This window comes from Somniosus microcephalus, chromosome 6 (genome assembly GCF_052327205.1).
Source record: "Somniosus microcephalus isolate GS21.2 chromosome 6, FLI_Smic_1.0, whole genome shotgun sequence".
NCBI classification, from domain to species: domain Eukaryota; kingdom Metazoa; phylum Chordata; class Chondrichthyes; order Squaliformes; family Somniosidae; genus Somniosus; species Somniosus microcephalus.
The window spans coordinates 44,448,499-44,472,157 of record NC_140992.1 but is presented as its reverse complement, the minus strand read 5'-3'; the positions used below and the strand labels follow the sequence as shown (position 1 = coordinate 44,472,157).

Below are 23,659 nucleotides of genomic sequence, written 5' to 3'. Positions count from 1 at the left end.
CTCACCAATAACCTGCTCACCAATGCTCAGTTTGGGTTCCGCCAGGACCACTCCAGCCCTCATTACAGCCTACGTCTAAACATGGATATAAGAGCTGAATTCCAGAGGTGAGGTGAGAGTGACTGCCCTTGACATCAAGGCAGCATTTGACCGAGTGTGGCATCAAAGAGCCTTAGTAAAATTAAAGTCAATGGGAATCGGGGAATACCTAGCACGAAGGAAGATGGTTGTGTTTGTTGGGGGCCAATCATCTCAGTCCCAGGACTTCAGCTGCTTCATCAATGACCTCCCCTCCATCATAAGGTCAGATGTGGGGATGTTCGCTGATGATTGCACAGTGTTTAGTTCCATTCGCAACTCCTCAATGAAGCAGTCCATGCCTGCATGCAGCAAGACCTGGACAACATTCAGCCTTGAGCTGATAAGTGGCAAGTAACATTCGCGCCACACATGTGGTAGGCACTGACCATCTCCTACAAGAGAGAGCCTAGCCACCTCCCCTTGACATTCAACGGGATTACCATTGCCAAATCCCCTACCATCAAAATCCTGGGGGTCACCATTGACCAGAAACTTAACTGGACCAGCCACATAAATACAGTGGCTACAAGAGCAGGTCAGAGGCTGGGTATTCTGTGGTGAGTGACTCACCTCCTGACTCCCCAAAGCCTTTCCACCATCTACAAGGCACAAGTCAGGAGTGTGATGGAATACTCGCCAGTTGCCTGGATGGGTGCAGCTCCAACAACACTCTAGAAGCTCAACACCCTCCAGGACAATGCAGCCCGCTTGATTGGCACCCCATCCACCACCTTAAACATTCACTCCCTCTACCACCAGCGCACCATGGCTGCAGTGCACTGCAGCAACTCGGCAAGGCTTCTTTGACAGCACCTCCCAAACCCATGACCTCTACCATCTAGAAGGACAAGGGCAGCAGGTGCATGGGAACACCACCACGTCCAAGTTCCTCTCCAAGTCACACGCCATCCTGCCTGTGAAATATATCGCCGTTCCTTCATCTTTGTGGAGTCAAAATCCAGGAACTCCCTCCCTAACAGCACTGTGGGAGTACCTTTACCACATGGACTGTAGCAGCTCAAGACGGCAGCTCACCACCACCACCTTAAGGGCAATAAATGCTGGCCTTGCCAATATCCCATGAATGAATAAATAGATAAAAAAATTCTTGCAAACCTGTGGTTCAAAATCTTAAGTGTGTGAGATATAAAGATGCATAAAGTAATTAATTGATTCTCTGTCTAACTTGAGCAGTATCTGGTGGACTGTGATGAGGTGCTTTTAATGAAGGATGGCTGTATAACTGAGAGAGGGTCTCATGAAGAATTAATGATTTTGAATGGCGATTATGCAGCAATGTTCAACAATCTGCAGCTGGGAGACACTCCACATGTTGAGGTAATTTTATTTCTATATATATTTATATCAAAAAATATCCACTGAAGTGCAGTCTATGTACATGACCTTTGCATTTTCATCTATTATGTATTAAAAATGGTGAGTGGTCTGAAATTCCAAGGATACTATGCTGATAGATGGCGCTGTGATCTTAACTGTACATGGCTAATTTGAGTATAATGGGGCAGCACATAACGTTACAATGTATCCCGTTCAGGAAACAAATGACGGACCTGGGCACTTGAGATGTGTGTGAGCGAAAAGAATAAAGTTTCAAAACAGCAAAATGATCAACAAACATTTAAAATGAAAATTAGGGAATCATATTTTGGCAGTTTGAAGTATGTCACCGGTCAACAAGAATGTATTAGCATAGAATGATTCATGGAAGTGAAAGGAAACCAGTTGCTGGAAACGTCTAATTTAACTGCTATCAGCTGCATTTAACAACATGGTAACCAAAGAGTAAGCAAGACTGACTAAAAAAGAAGCACTGGGTGTTATAAGGAAAATCGAACAACATTTGGAACATTCGTTTGCAAAATCATCAAGTGAACAAACCCACCTTCCATACTGATGAAGCACAGTGAAAAAATTAGATGAAGCAATAATGAAATTTCAAAATAAGCCCCTCCCGTGCAAGAAAAACATATCCCCCCCCCCCCCCCCCTCGGCCCCCAAGTGAGCAGGGATCACATACACCCACAATGAGCAGAGCTTGCAGGAAGCGACATGAACTCCTCTCCCCAGGGAACAGATCAACTACCCATCCTTTGAAGAACGTTGACCCCACCCAAAACCTGGAGGAAACCCAGATGCACAACCCCACCCCACCCCACCTGGCAAGCACATATCGATGCACCCCAACTAAGCATAGATTGCGGCAAGCCTAAAGCACCCCCACCCCACCCCTCACCAAGCAGAGGTGTCAGCCAGAGCTGAGCAATCGGATGCCCAAGGGCAGACTAAAGAGATGAATCATCAATAACAAAGAGATAGAAGTGTGCAAGCCTGAACAGTAACTGTCTGGCCTTCTCTACAAACCAAGATAAGAAACTGGAATACTTTGGGCAAGCGAAGCATATGATAAATCCTGCATACCCTAAGTCAGCAGAGCTTCACCCTCAATGAGCAAGAACTTGTTTCCACCTGCCCCCACCCCATTGGGTTGAAACCGAGAACAACCCATGCATCTTGTAGTTCCTCACCCAGAAGTAAAACACACTCCTGCTGTACAAATTCTGTTCTTTAAACTACCATATTAATCTTTTTCTATCCATGTATCGTAACAATGTCAAGATTAGGAAGTGCTTTGGGACTGCTGTACTAATAAGCTGGCATAAAGGTGCAAGTCCTCAAGTCCTACCATCAGTCTTCTGCACAACTTGGTATACTGCTGCTTGTGTAAAGGTTGAATCAGAAAGATGTTTGATGACTTATACTAGGTATGTTTTTTTTTTGAAATAATGTCATTTTCTGCATGCAAATATTCCTCTCAGCCCACCCTTGTTTTTTTTTCCTATTTAGTTTGAGTTGGACCTTCAATATGAATGGTTCAGTGCTCTTGGGGTCTCATTTATCAGTCATAGTAAGGATACGGCCCAAGAAGGACGCTGCTGTGTATATACCAGATTGGAGATCAACTGACCAGATAGGATACAAATTTCTTAAAGGGACATTGTCAATGTTTTTTGCACCCCCATTACTATTGGAAATTTATGACTGCAGTATATCCTATTTGTAGAGGCTGAGCTTTTTTTAAAAAAAATGAGGAAAACCATATCTACAGTAGGTAATCTGTTTCCCCTTTTATTGAATTTAGTATGCGGATTAATGACAAACTTTGTAAGCATAATTAGATGAGAAGCACTACTTAATTGTGTGTGTGTGCAAAATATTTACAAAGGTATGTAAACAGAGCCTTAGCTTGTGTCCATTCTGCACTCTAATGTCATATCTTTTTGGTTATTTTTCCAGGTAAACAACAAAAACAATACTAACAGTTCCTTAAAGAAACCTCAAGAAAAAGGCCAGACTGGATCTATGAAGAAGGAAAAAAACACAAACAAGCCAGCAGGTGACTTCATAACAGCAACTATAATACCATTAACGTAGAAATATAGCAAAACATCACAAGGCGCTTCACAGAAGTATGATATATTAAAAAAAGGATGGCGAGCCAAGGAAGGAGATCTCAGCAGGGGTGGCCAAAAGCTTGGTCAGAGGTGGGTCTTAAGCAGAGTCTTAAAGGAGGAAAGTGGGCAGAGAGCAGGATTGAATCAGTGGTAAGGGTATGGAGTTTAAGTGCAGTCTTCAACTGCAAAATGACTTTAACATGCTACAGTGTAGTAACTTAGTAAAATTACCTACTTCTCAGATCCCAAGGGAACTCACAAACCCAGTTTGTGGAGCCATTTCAGTTGATGTGGATCTTCAGAGTCTAGGGCTAGAGTCACACCGTGAAGATGTTGGAATAAATAATCCATGCATTTAAAAAGTACCTTAAGTCAAAATATCGCAAGGGTTTCACAAAGTGAATTACTTTTGGAGTGCATTGACAGTTATATAGGTAAACATAACACATATTCTGTGGCAGTACTGTCTCTCAACTGAGATAAGTGGCGTGTGCTTATGTAATCCAAAGTCTCTGTCTATTCACCTGCACATTTTGATTGCCATTCCTAATTCTTTTCTCTTGACACCGGTTAGGCCCTTCTCTCCTGTCTCCTCCCCTTCCTGTCATCCAGTCATGAATCTTTCATTTCTGCCCCTGCCCTCGGGTACTGTCTCCCCCTGCCCCCCCCCTCCCCAATCCATCAGTACTCCGCTGTCGTGCTACTCCCCTTCGCCATTACTATTGTGTCCCCCTTTAATAAGCCCTCTGTACCTCTCTTCCCCTTCTCCGACGGGCCCATCGAGGTACCTATCACTGCCTCCTTGAAATCCCAACTGTCTCATTCTCCTCTCTCACTGACCCTGCCCAATGTGCCAACCACTATAATGTATTGTCACGTGGTTTAGTATGAGCGTGCTCAGTTCGCTCTGGCCTCATAAAGCAAGCACATGAACTAGCAACTCATCGTGTGTCTATCCTTCATTTGTTCTACCCACATATATTCCATTTTGCCGATGAGTATGGGATCCCAAAGCCATTTTTTTAGGGATCATGGAAGGAAACAGTGTTCAACATTCGAGTGGACACGTTTAAGGGGAATTTGTGACACCTAAACTGAATTATTGCCATGTTTTATCATTAATGCTCATGCAGAATCGTCGATGCTTCGCCTTCATGTGTATGTATACACAGCACAGTGGTGTTGATTCTCATGTACACAGGTAACGTACTGAGTCACTGTTCGACGGGATCGGGAGGGGGGGTGGGGCTTTAGATTACTGAGACATTGGGACCATTTCTGGGAAAGGTGGGACCTGTACAAGCCGGACGGGTTACACCTCAACAGAGCCGGGACCAATATTCTCGCGGGGAGGTTTGCTAGTGCTGTTGGGGAGGGTTTAAACTAGCTTGGCAGGGGGGTGGGCACCAGTATATAGGAGTAGAAAAGAGAAATAAGGTGCATAAAACAGTGAGTGTGTTAGATAGTACTAGAGAAGAAAGTAGTACTAGAGGCGGAAGTAGTACCATATTGGATAGGAGCAGACCTAAGGAAGACTATGAAAAATTCAAAAATGGGTTTAGAATGCATGTATGTAAAAGCACAAAGTGTGGTGAATAAGGTTGGTGAGCTACAAGCACAATTAGCTGTGTGGCAATAATGGAAACGTGGCTTAAAAACGGTGAGGACTGGGCACTTAATATTTAAGGGTACAAGGTGTTCAGAAAAGATAGGGAAGGAAAAAAGGGAGGTGGGGTGGCAGTGCTGATTAAGGAAGACATTATAGTGTTGGAAAAGGGTGGATGTTCTTGAGGGGACAAGGACAGAATCCATTGGTTAGAGTTGAGGAGCAAAAAGGGTATGATAACGCTATTGGGGGTATTCTACAGGCCTCCAAATCGTGAGAGGAAGGTAGAGGAGCAAATCTGCAGGGAAATCGCAGAGATATGCAAGAGCTATAGAGTGGTGATATTGGGGGACTTTAATTACCCAAATATCGATTGGGATAATGCTAGGGTAAAGGGAAAGGGGGGGGGAGGAATTTCTGAAATGTGTTCAGGAAAATTTCCTTGTCCAGTATGTTCTTGGCCCAACTAGGAAGGAGGCATTGCTGGGGAATGAGGTGGGCCAGCCGACCAAGTGTCTGTGGGAGAACACTTGGGTACGAGTGATCATCGTATCATAAGATTTAGATTAGCAATGGAGAGGAGCAAGGAACAATCTAGAGTGGAACTTCTAAACTGGAATAGGGCTAACTTCAATGGGATGCGAAAGGATCTAGCCAGGGTAAAATGGAACCAAAGACTGACGGGAAAAACTGTAGCGGAACAATGAGTGATCTTTAAGGAGATGTTCCAAGTACAGGCGAGGTACATTCCAACAAGAGGGAAGGGTAAGGGAAGCAAAGCAAGGGCTCCTTGGATGATGAGGAAGATAGAGAAGATGATGAAACAAAAAAAGAGGGTGTATGATGCATGTCAGGTGAATTCTTCAAGGGAGAACCAGACCAAATATAATAAGTTGAGAGGGGAAGTGAAGATGAAAATAAGATTGGCAAAGAGAGAATATGAGAGTAGAATGGAGGTTAACATAAAAGGTAACCCAAAAATCATCATCTGGCATGTAAACAGTAAGCGGGTAGTAAGAGGCGGGGTGGGGCCTATTGGCGACAAAGAAGGTGATATATGCTTAGAGGCGTAAGGGCAAGGCTAGAATAGTCAAGGAGTACTTTGTAAGGCAGTGGAAAAGGTAGAAGCAATGGAAGGGGTGAAAATTGATGGACAGGATGTATTAGAAAGGGTTGGGTATGCTTAGAGTGGATAAGTCACCTGGTCCAGATGGCTTGCATCCCAGATTGCTAAGAGGAGATAGTGGAAGGGCGTGCCATAATTTTCCAATCTTCCCTCGATGTGGGGGAGGTGCCTGAGGATTGAAAAGTGGTAAATGTGACACCATTATTCAAGAAAGGGTGTAAGGACAATCCTAGTAACTACAGGCTGGTCAGTTTAACATCAGTGGTGGGTAAAGTTTTGGAAACCACAATCAAGGAAAAAATTAACAGGCACTTGGAGAGATTTAAGCTAATTAAGGAGAGCCAACATGGATTTGTAAAAGGCAGATAGTGTTTGACTAATCTAATTGAATTTTTTGATTAAGTAACGGGGAGGATCGATGAAGGGAATGCAATGGATGTTGTCTACATGGATTTTAGGAAGGCGTTTGACAAAGTACCACATAGAAGGCTGGTTAACAAAATTGAGGCTCATGGAATAGGTGGGTCAGTGGCAGCTTGGATAAGGAATTGGCTTAAGGACAGAAAACAGCAAGTTGTGGTAAATGGCTGTTTTTCAGACTGGAGGATGATAGACAGTGGTGTTCCCCAAGGGTCGGTGCTGGGGCCACTGCTTTTTTTGATATATATAAATGACCTGGATATTGGAATACAGAGTAGAATTTCTAAATTTGCCGATGGCACCAAACTTGGGGGTGTGGCAAACAATGAGGATGATACCAATTGACTACAACAGGACATAGAAAGGCTAGCAGAATGGGCAGACAAGTGGCAGATGGAATTTAATAGAGAAGTGTGAGGTGATGCATTTTGGCAGAAGGAACAGGGAGAGGCAACATACACTTAATGGCACAGTTTTAAAGAGTGTGCAGGCACAGAGGGACTTGGGAGTTAAATGTGCATAGGTCCCTGAATGTGGCAAGACATATTAGGAGAGTGGTTAGCAAAGCATATGGGATCTTGGGCTTCATAAATAGAGGTATTGAGTACAGAAGTAGAGAAGTTATGCTGAATCTTTATAAAGTGCTGGTTAGGCCACAACTGGAGTATTGCGTCCAGTTCTGGTCACCACACTTTCGGAAGGTTGTGAAGGCACTTGAGAGGGTGCAGAGGAGATTTACCAGAATGGTTCCAGGGGTGAGGGATCTTGGCTACAAGGACAGTTTGGAGAAGCTGGCTTTGTTTTCATTAGAGCAAAGGAGGTTGAGGGGTGATTTTGATAGAGGTGTACAAGATTATGACGGGTTTGGATAGGCTAGACGGGGAAAGGCTGTTCCCACTAGTTGATTGGACAAGGACTAGGGGAAACAGATTTAAGATTTTGGGCAAGAGATACAGGGGGGATGCGAGGAAAAACTTTTTTACGCAGCGAGTGGTGAGAACCTGGAACTCGCTGCCGACAGAAGTGGTGGAAGCGGAGACTCTCAATGTTTTCAAGGGGAGACTGGATAGGCACTTGAGGGGAATAAGCTTGCAGGGCTACGGGGATAGAGCGGGGGAATGGGACTGACTGGATTGCTCTACAGAGAGCCAGCACGGACTTGATGGGCCGAATGGCCTCCTCCTCTGCCCTTATGACTGACATTTTTATGTTCCTATAAAGTAGGTAGGATTATATTGGGTTATGTTATAGATGAATGTGATCTGTCCTTTGTCAAATGAACTGGTTTGTGTTGGAAGTATTAATAGATTTGTCACCCATGAATAACCGTATGGCTGATTGAAATTAGGTAATGTTTGACGAGGATAAGTTCTCTGTTATGGTTCTAGCTTGTTTGATTACCTAAAAATACTGAGTTTATGGATTAATAGTCAAAATAGTACAGAGTGAGCGTGGTTCTGGGGAAGGTATATCTGTTACACCGCAATAAGTTGTGTATGTATTACAGGAACTATTTAGGCATAAAATGATTTGCAGTAGTATCTTTTGATAGGTTTGGACCAGTGTCAGCTTGGCTCAGTGGTAGCATATTTGTCTGAGTCAGAAGGTTGTGGGTTCAATGCCCACTCGAGGACTTTTAATCATTGGATTTACTGACTGCAGCTTCCATAAGCACTTACCTTTCTCTAGATGGGACACTTTTGAAGGCATTTGCATTAATACATAATGTCTTATTTTTACTTTAAATTGATGCTGTTACCCAGCTAGAGAGGTAAGTGCTGAAGACAGTGTTCACAATCCAGTTGGCAGATATACTGAAGTTATATGGATACCTTCCTAAAATCGATGCAGTTTCCATTGTCGTTGAGCAATGCAATAATTCACCTAGTTGAGGTACTTTGTGATGTAAAAGCTAAGGTTGTAACCTTGGAATGTTTTCCTCCTAGGAACTGGTTGGTTGTCTGGAATCAGATAAAGATAGTTTTTAAACTGGAGAGCAATGTTCTTGTCAAAACTTATCTCTTCTGAGCTATCCTAGCTCAACCTCTCAGCATAATTGTTTCCTGTTGGTGACAACTCTGGTGATTACTATGAGGAAGGACTTAATTTAGAACTCTGAATGCTCTGGAAATAGAGCACTGGCACAGGAGACATCGCGTTACTCTTTGTTTAATGCCAAATAGGGACTGAGGTCTTGATGGCAGAGCTACTAAATAAGAGTGGAATTCTTTTTGCTTTCTCCCCCACCCTCCCTCCCTCCCTGAAAAAAGCACAAATGGACGTGGCACAGGGTGGTCTTGATTTTTCTGTAAATGGAGTTTCCCTGAAGTCTGGACAAAACTCAACATTACACTGTACACTAGTCAGGCTAGGTATGAATTTCCATCTGGTCATGGTATCTCAAAACAATGTGACGAGAGTTGCCTCTGATAACATCAATTAAATTATTTTATAGTTGAAGGTTAATGGATGGCCTAATTGATTAACCTTGTGCTGAAATCCCTCTTATGTCCATAATTGAAAATAGCTGCTGGTAGTGTCCTCTGAAAAGGCTCTAAACTTCCGCCTGTGGTTTGTGCCTGAAAAATCAAAAATGGAATGTATTTCTGTTTTTTTTTTTTTTAATCCTACCCCAACCATTGGGCAAATTACCTTGCTTATATTTTGTGGGGTATAATTTTTTATGAAGAGTAAACAATATCTCCAAGTGTGAATAATATTTTATTCTGTAAATCGTAAAAGTAGATTATAGTTTTTTTTCAAAATATAACAATTGGGTTATTTACTTGTCAACAATCTCATACTTTTCATACTTGTCAGATTCTGAATGTGAAATATACAATGCAAAACTTGTTAATATTTTTAGGAATCTTCAAGTAAAACACTACTGTTGTTGCATATTTGGGTTTTTATCCTTTTTTTGGTATGTGATGTGGTGTTCAGCATCTCAGACCATTCCTGTAGGTGACCCTTAGTTCTTATGATCAAAGTGTTCCTTTATCTGTCCAATATATGGGTAATTTGTAGCGGGTCTAGGAATTGAATAGAAAACCCTGTTACTGTGTTTCGGTTTTGATATACCTATCAATTCATCCAATGAAAAGCGACGAGTTAAGACAGTAACTATAGGTTTTTATTGGCTAAATAACAGAGCCCACCCTCGTGGGTGATCGGATCCAACAAGGAGGAATACTAGCCAGTCGACCACCTTTATACCTGGGCAAGTAGGTGGAGCCATGGGCGGAGTCAGCAGTGGTCAGCCCAGGTATAACAGCGTGACAAGAGGCGACCTCGTGTAGTGATACAACAGTGTAAACAGTGATAACCATAGTGTAACGATATAACAGTGATAACCATAGTGTAACGATAGTGAACGATAAAAGTGGTTTACCACAGGTTTACTGGTTAAATCTTGTGCATGCATGTGCTCTTGACTTTGGAAGGCAGTGGAATGGACACTTCATTAAACTTATAAACTAGGTTATGAAATGGTAAAAATAAACCTGGTTATGAAATGGTTTCAATGGTAAGTAACCAGAGCAGCAATACTGTAGATTTACAGTAGTTACAAGTTCCTGGAATATTAAATTTCACAAGGCAATTTGTTGCTGATCATGCCTTGGGTGTCTCTTTGGCTTATCTATCTATCTCATGGCTTCAGGCGCATTACCCAATTTTAAGACGGACTGAGAAAAGTTTTTTTTTTTAAATTACCAGAATAAAGGAAATTTAAGTCTGTATTTCAAACTATGTATCATGATAGACATTAAGAATGAAGTTGATACCATGATGCATCATGGTTAGACATGCTTAATTTTTGTCACAGCAGTATCATGTAAATGATTCTGTCCTAATTTATTCTGTTAGGATTATTTGTGATTTAAAATATGAAGTATTGCATATGCAGTGAAGGATATGTAGGAATGCACAACATTTTTAAAGGTGTTTTGATCGGCAATTTCGCAAATATATATTCTGGTGTTACGTAAAGCCATTTTTGGTTTATTTTTAAGATGAGAATATGATGGTACTATATTTAATAGTTTCTAATGTGTGTGTTTCTGTTTCTAGATCAGCTCGTACAATCAGAGGATAAAGGGAAAGGTTCTGTCCCGTGGTCCGTGTATGGAGTATACATCCAGGCAGCAGGAGGCCCTCTTGCATTTTTCCTTGTGATGATACTTTTTGTCCTGAATGTAGGGAGCATTGCCTTTAACAACTGGTGGCTCAGTTACTGGATCAAAGTGGGCAGTGGGGTAAGAATTGGGACTGCATTATCTTAAAGAAAATATATATTTAAAAAAAACCAAATTAAATTAAATTGACGTTAACACTAAACTTATTTTGAGTAACTTCAACACTACAGCTTTAAAATGAAATAACTTTTATGCATCAACATTTTGTAGTTAGCTTTTCTTTGAGTGGTAATTCTCTATTCACTCAACCTCCACATGCAAATCAATAGCCTATCCGAGTAGGAAAAAAAACGACTTAATTATTGTCTCTCCCGAACTTTGTTGTACAGGGAGCCTTGCCCCCATCCCTGTTGCGTGTAAGGTCTCGACCTGATACTATACCTCATTCCTTTTTTTCCCCATTGTCAGCAACAGTTTATTCTGTCGCTAACATAATGGGAAAAAGTTTCACTGCTTGGTTCTTCAATAGTTAAATTGAATGAACAGATTTTAAAAAATTTAGCAAAGCCTTTTCAAAGATTTGTGACTTCTGACTTCTAAATACAAAGTCAGCTTTTAGTTTTGGAATGGGAGGTGGGGACTTATTTTCACAATACTCATTTTGGTCTGCTATCTCAATTGATCCCTGCCCCATGCTGTTGGGTAGGTGTTTTAAATTACTGCCAGATGGATAGGAATTAGTGAATTCTGCTCACCATCAAAATCCAACAAAATCAAGAAGTCCAAGTTCGCTAATAATTCTTTGCATTCAAGAGACTTCCACATTATGCAACTTAAAATGCAAGGTGAAGGATTTCTCTTGTGTATGTTTAATGCTTTTGATCCTGTCATTTGTGATATTTGAGTATATTTTGATGCTTCTGAGTATTGAATGATTTCCAGACTATTAGTTATGTCGTGGCTATTTCATCATGATGCACTCTGCCTACTGTATCTTATCTCTCTAGTGAAAAAATCTCTAATAATAATGGAAAATGGTTTGGGTCAGAAGCAAACTGAAGTTGTTGTAATTGTCCACTTGACCTTGCCTGATCTGTAACTATTGTGTCTCTATCTTCATCCATAACTATATGTTCCTTAAGTTGCTTTGGCATTGCATTTCTTCCAAAAATCTATTTTTCTTCATTTCACCCACTTTCTTCTCAATTGTATAAAATGGAATGTAGTTCAAATGTGTTTGAAAATACAGCCTTTTCTAACTAGGTGAATTTAAAAAAGACATGCATTTATATAGCGCCTTTCACGACCTCAGGGCGTCCCAAAGCACAAGTATTTTTGAAGTGTAGTCACTATTTCTATGTAGGAAACGCAGCAGCCAATTTACACACAAGCTCCTACAAACAGCAATGAAATAAATGACTAACTAGATCCTCTGTTTTAGGTGTTGGTTGAGGGATAAATGTTGACCAGGACACGGCGGGGGGGAAACCCCCCTGCTCTTCTTGAGTTGACACGTAGGACTAATGATGGTCATAAATTTGATAACTTTTAATCTCCTGACAAATTGTTGTGCAAATTAACTGGTAAATAGTGCCTTGATAAATAGATACCAGAACAAATTCTAAAGTTTTGACTGAAATAGTTAAAACTCATTCAAGTATAACCATGCCTTTGAGAGTTGAAAGCATCCAGCTGACAGTGTCCCCATTTCTGGTCAAATTTACTTTTTAATAATCTAGGAGCATGGATTTGGAATAGGTAATTTAGCCAATCAGCCATTTAGCCTTTCCATAGTGCGTGCAACGTTTTCCCTGTTATGGACTCTACCTCACCAACTTGTTGAAATGGTTTTGAGATGGAATCTAGTATTTGATTAGCTTTATTGTTGACAAGACTTTTCAGTGACTCATCAATACATTTCAGTCTTTGTTAATGAATGCTCCTTCTTTGTGTGCACTTCTGAAAGTTTCTATGGAATCTGCTTCCATCACTCTTTTTCAGGTAGTGCATCTTAACAACCCTCTGAAAAAAAATTCTCCTAATTTTCTCTCTAGTTTTACCAATTATTTTGAATCTGTGAAGTCCGGTTACTGGCCTACTTGTCACAGGAAACAGTTTCTCCCTACTTGCTCTATCAAAGCCCCTCATAATTTTGAATACCTCTATTAGGTCTCTCTCTAACCTCCTCTGCTCTAAGGAGAACAATCCCAGCTTCTCCAATCTCCACATAACTGAAGTCCTTCAGCTGTGGTATCATCTTGGTGCACCTCCTCTGTACCTTTTTTCTAAGGCCTTGATGTCCTTCCTAAACTGTGGTGCACAGAATTGTACACAATACTCTAGCTGAGGCACAACCAATCATTTGTAAAGGTTCAGCACGACTGCCTTGTTTTTGTATTCAATGCCCCTATTTACAAAGTCAAGTATCCCATAAGCTTTATTAACCGCCTTATTAACTTGCCCTGCCACCTTCAAAGATTGTGAATATGCAGCCCCCAGATCCCTCTGCTCTTGCACCCGCCCCCCTCAAAATAGTACCATTTAGATTGTACTGCCTCTCCATGTTGTTTCTCCCAAAGTGCATCACTTCACACTTATCCGCATTAAATTGCGTCTGCCATTTCACTAGTCTGTCTGTCGTCCTGAAGTCTGCTACTATCCTGCTCGCTATTTACTACATTGCCAAGTTTTGTATCATCTGCAAACTTTTAAATTGTACTGCCTATACCCAAGTCCAGGTCATTTATATAAAACAAGAAAAGCAATGGTCCTAATACCGACCCACTGGGGGACCCACTGCATACTTCTCCCTAGTCAAAAAGACATCGGTTCACCACTACTCTGTCTCCTATCCCATAGCCAATTATGTACCAAGTTACCACCGTCCCTTTAACACCACTAATTTTTGGAATAAGTCTGTTATGTGGTACTTTATCAAATGTCTTTTGAAAGTCCATATATACAACAACATCTGCACCATCAACCCTCTCTCTTACTTCATCAAAGAACTCGATCAGGTTAGTCAGACACAATTTGCCTTCAACAAATCTGTGCTGGCTGTCCCTTATTAACCCATACCACTGATTTTTCTCGCCATCATCCCTCAAAGTTGCATAACTGTTAATGCGGTTTGAAACATACCATACAATTATCTTGCAGGAAAAGAGCTATAAAATGATTTATGAATGTATTGCTGTATGACATTCAGACTCTCCATCCATGATCAATTTGTGCATGGAAACAGCCTCTTGTTTTAAAGTGAGGTAAGATAGTGCGGTCACCAAATGGTATCTGCAACTTAGTGAATTATAATTTTTCTACAAATTATGGAGGAGTTCACTCTAGCAAGAGACTACTGTACTATGCCTGAAGGGTTTTCAAAATGTTGATGATTGTTTACACTTTCTTCCAGAATATGTCTGTGACTTTAGAGAATGAAACTTATGTGAGCCAGAGCATGAAGGACAATCCACATATGCATTACTATGCAGGGATCTATGCACTGTCTATGACAGTAATGCTGATTCTAAAGGCAATCCGTGGCATTGTATTTGTTAAGGTATAGTAATATAAATTTACAACTTTAAGGAGAAGTACAAGACACTATAATTTTAAAGAAGAGAATTTTTCACTCGAACTTTAATTGAATTTTGATCAATTTTTAAAAATCTGTTGGCTTCAAGGACTTTTAGTTGAGTCCTCAAAATGTATCCAAGACCACCTATATAATACAGTGAGGTTTTCTCTGGATTAAGATTGCTGTACTGTTTGAATACTGCAGTCAAAGCTACCTGTAACCTCTTGGTTAAGCACCTAGCTAATGTAACCAACAAAATTGTTGGTAATCAACCTTGGTCTGTCCCCCTACTCCTCTGGCACTTTCTCCTCCTTTTGAGCATCTCCCCTTGTTCTGCCCCCTCACCTCGCATTTAAAATTCTTGTTCTCTACCGCCCACCCAAGCACCATAAAATTTTTATCACCCAGATATTTTCACTACTTTCCTCCCTCAGCCCCTGCACTTCTCATCCTCGGTGATTTCAACCTTCATCTCAATTCATCATGCTCTCTCTCCTCTGAGTTCACTACAGTCCTATCCTCCCTTAATCTTTCCCTCCATGTAAACTCCCCAACCCATATTCACGGCTAGCCCCTTAACCTTGCCATCTCTCGTGGCCTCGCTACTCCCATTGTGTCAGTCGCAGATAAGACCATCTCTGACCACTTCCTTGTATCGCTCTCCACCCACATCCCCCAACCCTACTTCCTTCTGTGTCTGCCCCTGGAAAAAAAAAAACTCTCCCAACTCTCTATAACTGCACTTACGAAATCCCAACTGTCCAGCTTTTGGCCCTCCATTCACCACAACATTTCTGCAGCTACCAATCTGCTCAACCACCCCTTCACCAGCACCTTTGATGCCCTAGTCCCGATTTAAAACCATTACTCTCTCTCAACCTGGCCATTCCCCAGTACAACCCTCATCTTCGCTCCCTTAAGTCCAAGGGACGCAGACTTGAATGGATATGGCAGACAACTGATTTAGTCATTCACCGCCAGATCTGGCTGGACCACATAAAGCACTATCTGGTCCTACTCTTGTCTGCCAAAACTGCTGATTATTCCAGGATCATTCAATAATGCAAAAATAACCCCCAGCTTCTATTCTCTACTGCTAACTGTCTTCTTAAACCCCTCTCCCCTATCTCCTCCACCCTCGCCAGCAACAAGAAGTACGAGGAGCTCATAGATTTCTTTGTCTCTAAGATTGAGACCATCCGATCAGCTGCCTCTGCCACTTGCGTTCCTTCCCCTAGCTACTGGGCCAAACTTCCTGTAAGGTTCCCCCCTGCCCTAGCCCTGAACACGCATCTTTCTCCAGTTTCTCGCCGATCTCCTCTCATTCCCTCTCCACGCTCATCTTGTCCATGAGACCCACTTCCTGCTCCCTCGACCCTACACTCACTAAACTGCTAACCACCCAACTTCCTCTTCTGGTTCCCATGTTGGCTGACATTGTTAACAACAGTTCTCTCTTCTCAGGTACTGACTCTCTCTTCAAATCTGCCGTCATCACCCCTCCTCAAAAAACCAACCCCTGACCCCCCTCTGTCCTTGCAAGCTACCACCCCATCTCCAACCTCCCTTTCCACTCAAGTCCTTGAACGTGTTGTCGCCTCCCAAATCCGTGCCCATCTTTCCCGGAACGCCATGTTTGAATCACTTCAATCCAGTTTCCGCCCCGCCACAGTACTGAAACGGCTCTCATCAAAGTCACAAATTAGATCCTATGTGACTGTGACAAAGGTAAATTATCCCTCCTCATCCTTCTCGACCTGTCTGCAGCCTTTGACACGGCTGACCACTCCATCCATCTCCAGTGCCTCTCCACCGTCATCTAGCTGGGTGGAACTGCACTCGCCTAGTTCCACTCTTATCTATCTAATCGTAGCCAGAAAATTACCTGCGTCCCCCAAGGATCTATCCTTGGGCCCCCTCCTATTTCTCATCTACATGTTGCCCCTTGGCGACATCATCCGAAAACACGCGTCAGTTTCCCCATGTACGCTGACGACACCCAGCTCCACCTCACCATCTCTTCTCTTGACCTTTCCACAGTCTCTAAATTGTCAGACTGCTTGTCCGACATCCAGTACTGGATGAGCAGAAATTTTCTCCAATTAAGTACCTGTATTGGGAAGACCAAAGCCATTGTCTTCGGTCCCGGCGACAAACTCCGTTCCCTAGCCACCGACTCCATCTGTCTGAGGCTGAACCAGACTGTTCGCAATCTTGGTGTCATATTCGATCCTGAAATGAGCTTCCGACCACACATCCGCTGACTTGAAGTAGAAACCAAGCTCAGTTATGGTCCTATTGGTTATTTGCAGTTTTCCATTATTCAGCACAGGTTGATTCTAAAGGAGTACCACCTTTATACATACCTTGTGAAGGGAATTTGAATCCTGATCTCTGCTCCTGTTGACTGACCCTCGGAGTCTTAGTCTGTTCTTTCAAAAACTTAAGTATCCTTCTTTTGAGCTTTTGGTCTCTCATGAATTGAAGTTTCTGAATGACACATTGCGCAAGAGAAAATTTCAACTTGAATTTTTGCGTGGTGCTTTTGTGATTCATAAGCTAAGGTAGATGTACCTCTTCACAAATGTACCCTCTCAAACAAGGGTGATTCTTCCACCCTCAAAAAAAAAAAAAAAAAAAAACAAGAAGTAGTACTACTGGATAATTCTGCAATGTGTGAAGGGTATGAGAATGAAGAAAGATTAAATGACACCTAGCCATTTATCATAATTTCACTACTTATCTTCTCCTTTCACTTGTGAGCAGTGCTTTCTCCTTTTTGCCGGGCGGGTGGGGGGGTGAAGGGGAGATGGGGAGAGAAAGATACAGGGATTTGCTTTCTTGGGAACGTGTGAGCAATATCCTGACACAGACATGAAAAATGGGACATAATTCCTAACGATTTTGCCTGTGGTAGTAGAGAATGCTTGGATTGCACACGTGAAGAGTACTCGATCAGACACACAATCTATCGCTTTGCAGTTGTTAACATGGGTTTGGATGGTGAGGCTTGAATATGTTTACATTCAGTTCTGTGTGAGTATACACTCGGCTTAATCCTGTAATTTTACTTTTGCTAGGAATATGATTCTTTCACATTAGTTTCTTTGATTAGCTGCAGAAAATTTTTGGTACATCGATTGAGTGTATCAGTGTTTGTAATTCTTACCAAGACTCAATTACTTTTTCCTAACACCACATAGGATGTATTACATTTTAAATTGGTGCACATATAGATAATTAACTGCTTTAATTCTTTTGAAGGGAACACTCAGAGCCTCATCCAGGCTTCATGATGAACTCTTTCACAAGATCCTCAGGGGCCCCATGAAGTTTTTTGACACCACTCCTCCTGGCCGAATCCTTAATAGATTCTCAAAGGACATGGATGAAGGTATCTTTCCCAGCAGTGTTCTGACTAATGCACTCTTAGCCAAAATATGTTTAATATTCTAGAAAAAGTTGCTTCTTGTAAATCTCATCTGGTTGTTGTGCTATTGTGTAATATTTCTGTTACAAGAAGGACCCTGTGCGAACATGCTTATTGCTGTAAACATTTCTTCAATTCTGATTGTTTCTCTAAATCTGAATTATTTTTTTCCACATTTGCTTAGTGGACACACGGCTACCTTTCCAAGCAGAGATGTTTATTCAGAACATCATCCTGGTGTTTTTCTGCATTGGTGTAGTTGGTTCTGTCTTCCCGTGGTTTCTTGTTGCAGTTGGCCCACTTGTCATTCTCTTCATGATTCTCAACCAGGTGTCGAGGTAATAATGAAAGTAACTTTTATGTGACTGGTAGTTGTTTCATTTGTGTAGAACATACTAATGGCATTACAAGTTGGATGTTCACATATTGTTGATGTCTAAATACTAGTTGTGCTTTTATCACATTATGTTTACCAAAATGAATTGCCAGATCTTCAGCAGATAATTTCTAGTCCACTTGCCATAAATAGTGAAATGACTCCCAATGGAATATAGACAAGTTAAGACCAGAAAATTTTCTTAAGCGTTGTCCTAAAATGAATATATCTAAGAGTACATTTGTGTTCCAGTTATAACCTTTATGTAATATATGTATCTTTAATACTTCATGTATGCATTACATTTAATTTATTTCCACTCCACTTTCTACTACAACAAAGTTTTTTTATTTTATTTACTAAGGTCAAGATAATCCTATTTCAAGATTGTCTTTATATTAATATCCATGACAAAGTTTGGGTATGTTATTAATATAACTATATGAAATTTAATTGGATTATGGCTCAAAATTTAACATCTGGTTTTCAACCCATAGATTCTGACCATGGAACTGAATGTCACTGAATTTTATTTTAGAACCAGAACTTCACAATATCAAATATCATAAATAATACTAATGACACTCTTATGGCATTGTTCAAGGATAAAGCTTTGACAAAGGAATAATTACATACATTTGTCTATTACTACCCCCTTCCCCCGTTAAATGAATCTGTGCTAGTCACCACACATGCCAGTTACATTCATAAATTAAATCCTGTCCTTCATTGTTTAATCAGTAGAATAGACGAGGACCAGAAATGTACAGAATATACATTGGATTATTCATCTCAATATAATATATAAAAAATCTGTGCACCCTTCCTGTCTGCACCATATTTATTAACCAGAGCATTATCCCAAACTATAGCACTCTGGGTCCTTAACAGCATATGTCCCATTGTCTGCTGCTCTGGAGCCCTTTCTTGATGTCTCTGGAGTGGAATTTCCCCTAGGATAATTTGTCAGACTAAAGAACCTCTGGTTTAAAAAAAGTACTTGCATAATCTGAGGTGGAATAGCTGCTTCGAATTTTGAATCTCTGTGAATCTTTCAAGTCATTGCTCCCACTGATGGGAGTCCCCCTCTTTCCCCCCCCCCCCCCCCCCCTTCCCCATTGCCTCATCTCATGGCCAAAGTCAGCCCCACTCTGCGAGCCAGCTAGCTTCCCATATTGCTGCAAAGCCACAGTGACATCCAGGTGCAGCTCTGATCTTAGTCCCACTCCCAGTCCTCCTAGCTGCTGCTGAACATATCTAAAAATATTATTTAAAAAATATATCTAAGTGCCACAATCAGTCTGTTTGGGAAATCTAGTGACTGGTGTTTTACAAAAAAAAAAATTCTCCCCTCTTTTTTCCCCCCCCCCGATTTATTTTCCTCGCAACTTCGCCCCTCCTGCGCACATGCTTTACCTTCCTGCAGCACCACCTCTGACAGAAGGGTGTAATTGCAGTATCACAAGTTTATTCATGTCTTGTGTGCTCTCGTCCAATTATCTCCTCACCTCTAACCCCCCCCCCCCCCCCCACCCCCCATCATCTGAAGACTAGGTCTTCACTCTGTAAATAACACTACGAGAGATTGACTAGTATATAAATAAATATAAGAAATGTGTAATCCACATTATTTAAATACATCTATTATATATAATTTAAATATATCAAATTCTATCTATATAATAAAATTTGGATCTGTAAGAACTTCCTGTCTGCACCACTTAACTTTCTATTGTTTTTATCATTTTTTTTTAATGTCTGCTTTTTCCATTATAAATTCCTCTGTACACATTTATAATTGAAAACGCCTATATACACTTGTCACTTGGATTTTGAGGGGATGTGTTAGAGAATATTGAGTATTGTGTGCAGTTTTGGTCGCCTTACCTGAGGAAGGATGTTCTTGCCATGGAGAGAGTGCAGCGAAGATTCACCAGACTGATACCTGGGATGGCAGGAATGACGGATGAGGAGAGATTGGGTCGATTAGGCGCTTATTCGCTAGAATTTACAAGAATGAGAGGGGATCTCATTGAAACATAAAATTCTAACCGGTCTAGACAGACTAGATGCAGGAAGGATGTTCCCGATGGTCGGGGAGTCCAGAACCAGGGGTCACAGTCTAAGGATAAGAGGTAAGCCATTTAGGACTGAGATGAGGAGGAATTTCTTCACCCAGAGAGTGGTGAACCTGTGGAATTCTCTACCACAGAAGGCAGTTGAGGCCAATTCATTAAATATATTCAAGAAGGAGTTAGATATATTTCTTAAGGCTAAAGGGATCAAGGGATATGAGGAGAAAGCAGGGACAGGGTACTGAATTTGGATGATCAGCCATGAGCTCATTAAATGGCAGAACAGGCTCGAGGGGCTGAATGGCCTACTGCTGCTCCTATCTTCTATGTTTCTATATACTATAGAAGTGAGCTTTGAGCTGTTGCCTCTGTCAGGGACTGTGAGTTCCAGGCGTAAAGGGTGGTAGAAGTTTGGAACACACTTACGCAAACGGCAATTTTTTTTAAATTAGTTTATGGGATGTGGGCTTCGCTGGCAAGGCCAGCATTTATTGCCCATCCCTAATTGCCCTTGAGAAGGTGGTGGTGAGCTGCCTTATTGAACCGCTGCAGTCCGTGTGGTGAAGGTACTCCCACAGTGCTGTTAGTTGGGGAGTTCCAGGATTTTGACCCAGCGACTATGAAGGATCGGCGATATACTTCTAAGTCAGGATGGTGTGTGATTTGGAGGGGAACTTGATGCTAGGTCAATTGTTCATTTTAAATCTGAGATTGATAGCTTTTTGTTAACTGACGGTATTAAGGGATATGGGCCAAAGGCGGGTATATGGAGTTAGGTTGCAGATCAGTCATGATCTCATTGAATGGTGGAACAGGCTCGAGGGGGCTCAATGGCCTACTCATGTTCCTGAAGTCTTTGCTTATAGATTTATTAGTCGAAGAAGATACTCGCAGAACACACATGGCAATGCGAAGGCTGCAGAAGACCTTGTGTTACACTTGCTGAGCTCAAGCTGCTGGGTGGCCATCCCTCGATTTACCTAAATGGTAATCGTTCACATTTATATTCTCAGTTAAAGGCCATTACATCATACCTCTTCCATTACCCTTACTACTGGTATAGATTAGCTCAACATTCCAAAGACTCACTGTCTCATAGTACCATGGGACAAACGGCTCCAAACGAAGTCACAGGACATAGCATAAACTGTCTTATCTACTTGCATGTACAGAAAAGAGTAAACATATAGTTGGTGAAGAGATAGATGTATCAAATTAGAACGTCAGAGCTTATACAGTACAAGGAATCCAAATCTACCTTCTATGATAATACTAGCCTTGCAGATTGGACTGTCTTATTGACATTCTCCAGCTATTAACTGTTTCAGCAAATTTCTGAAGAAGCTGTCAATTAACCACAAAATGGAATCCGAATACAATTTTGCCTAACATAGCTTCTCTAACAGGGCACAAAATATTGTCTGCCGGTCCTGTAGGTGACGCTGTGATGGGTATTTTCAATGTTAAAGGTGTCACACAGTGTGATACACAATAGGTGATAGTATTTTGCCCTGTGTTTGTGCACACTGGCCCAAATTCCCATAATCTGTTCAAAATGCTATCTGAATTTTTGTCATCCACATTTTTTCTTTCTAACTGAGATTTTTGATGCCTAAAAGGGGTTTAAACAAAATACAAAAACACAAAATTACATATTTCATCATAACTATTACATTTATCCATTGAATTACCGTTTGTGTCTTTCAATGCCTTCATTAAAATTTTTTACTTGAAGACCTCTGCCTCGCTTCTCCTAAAAGTATGGGTTTGGAGCTAGTAGCCAGGAAATTAGATCGCGCAGTGCCTATTTTTCGGATACTGCTCCTCCAATATGGTGGGAAGGAAGCGCACACTCATTACGAGCCAGAAGTGCACCACCTACTGTATTGGTACAGGCAAAAAAAAAAACTAGGCGTCCAGGGCCCACGCCTGAAACCATTGTTTGTCCCTTTGCACATGCAAATAAAGTTGACGTTGACCTGAGGCAGTTGCTGCTGGCTGCGTTCAGAAAACCGTGGTTGACATAGACTGACTGAGTGGGCAAAACTATGGCAGATGGAGTTTAGTATTGGGAAGTGTGAGGTAGTACACGATCCGAACGAGGGAAATCAGAATATTTTCTTAATGAGACACTAGGAGCTGTGGAGAATATTTATATGTCCTTGTGCACAGATCACTAAAAGATAGTGCACAGATGCAAAATATAATCAAAAAGGCTAATGGAACCGTTGCCGTTATCATGGGAGTTGGAATACAAAAGTGAGGAAGTGATGCTTCAGTTGCTCAAAGCCTTGGTCAAACCTCATCTGGAGCATTGTGTTTAGTTTTGGACACCACAGCTTAGGAAGGATATATTGGCCTTGAGGTACTGTGCAGAGTCACCAGAATGATACCAGGGTTTAAAGGGTTAAATTGAGGGCAGGTTGCATAAACTTGCCATGTATTTCCCTTGAGTTTAGAAGGGTGAGGCATGATCTAATTGAGATGTTTAAAATAGTGATTCGATAGGGTAGGTACAGAGATACTGGCCCAACATTTGCAGTCGGAGGCTTCCCGCGGGCGGATGCCTCTGACCTGTAAAATATCTACGCATTTACCTTGTGGCCTGGGAGGTACAGAGGCTTGTGATCCTGGGCCTCTCCAGGTATGCGCGGGCAGAGGCCCACGTATCATGCGGTTCGCAAGCGCCCCTGGGATGTGGGCCAGCCCAACCGATAAAAGAAGGGAATCCCCATTCATACTTATGGAATCCCCATTCACACTTATGGGAGTTCCGTACATATGGAATCCCCATAAGTATGAATGGGGATCACTTTATAAAAAAATAAAAAAAAATACATAAACACATGAAATAATTTTTTTTTTTTAATTACCTACTTAAAATTAATTAAAATGCCATTTACTGTAATTAAATATTTTATACAAAAATTGAATTTGGGGGGGGGGGAATTATATGTTTTAAAGGGGCTAAAAATAAACTTACCTTGGACAGGGTTTTAAAATTATAAATGAGAGAGAACTTTTTCTTTTTTTAAATTGTATGCTGGTAAAAGCAGTCCTTACACCTGCTTTTACCAGGTGTAAGAATTTCACTGGCATTCAGCAGGTGGAAGCTGGGCAAATAGAGCAACTCTCCACCCGCACAGGCCCATCTCCCGAGGTTGCGGAGGATCTGTCAAGAGGATTCTTGACAGATCTCAAGTTCCAGGTTTTAGCGCTTGCGCTTCGCATGCCTAAACCCGGAACTTGCGAGGCCCCTCGTGCACACCTCCTACACACCCGTAGGGGTCGCAAAATACGGCCTACTATTTCCTCTAGTGGGCGAATTAACAAGAGGGCATAATCTTAAAATTAGAGCT

General features: G+C 41.5%; 1 protein-coding gene across 4 annotated transcripts in view; it reads left to right on the top strand.

Annotated features, from left to right (window-relative positions):
• Positions 1-23,659, top strand: part of abcc5 (ATP-binding cassette, sub-family C (CFTR/MRP), member 5) — a 108,854-nt gene that overhangs the window by 64,261 nt on the left and 20,934 nt on the right. For 3 of the 4 annotated variants that reach the window (XM_085990118.1, XM_085990119.1, XM_085990121.1), the window contains 6 exons: positions 1,273-1,419; positions 3,397-3,496; positions 10,778-10,962; positions 14,255-14,401; positions 17,684-17,813; positions 18,034-18,187. In XM_085990118.1, coding sequence (XP_085846244.1) covers positions 1,273-1,419; positions 3,397-3,496; positions 10,778-10,962; positions 14,255-14,401; positions 17,684-17,813; positions 18,034-18,187 — 863 coding nt within the window. The remainder of the gene's footprint in view (positions 1-1,272; positions 1,420-3,396; positions 3,497-10,777; positions 10,963-14,254; positions 14,402-17,683; positions 17,814-18,033; positions 18,188-23,659) is intronic. The other variant, XM_085990120.1, reaches the window with a different exon arrangement.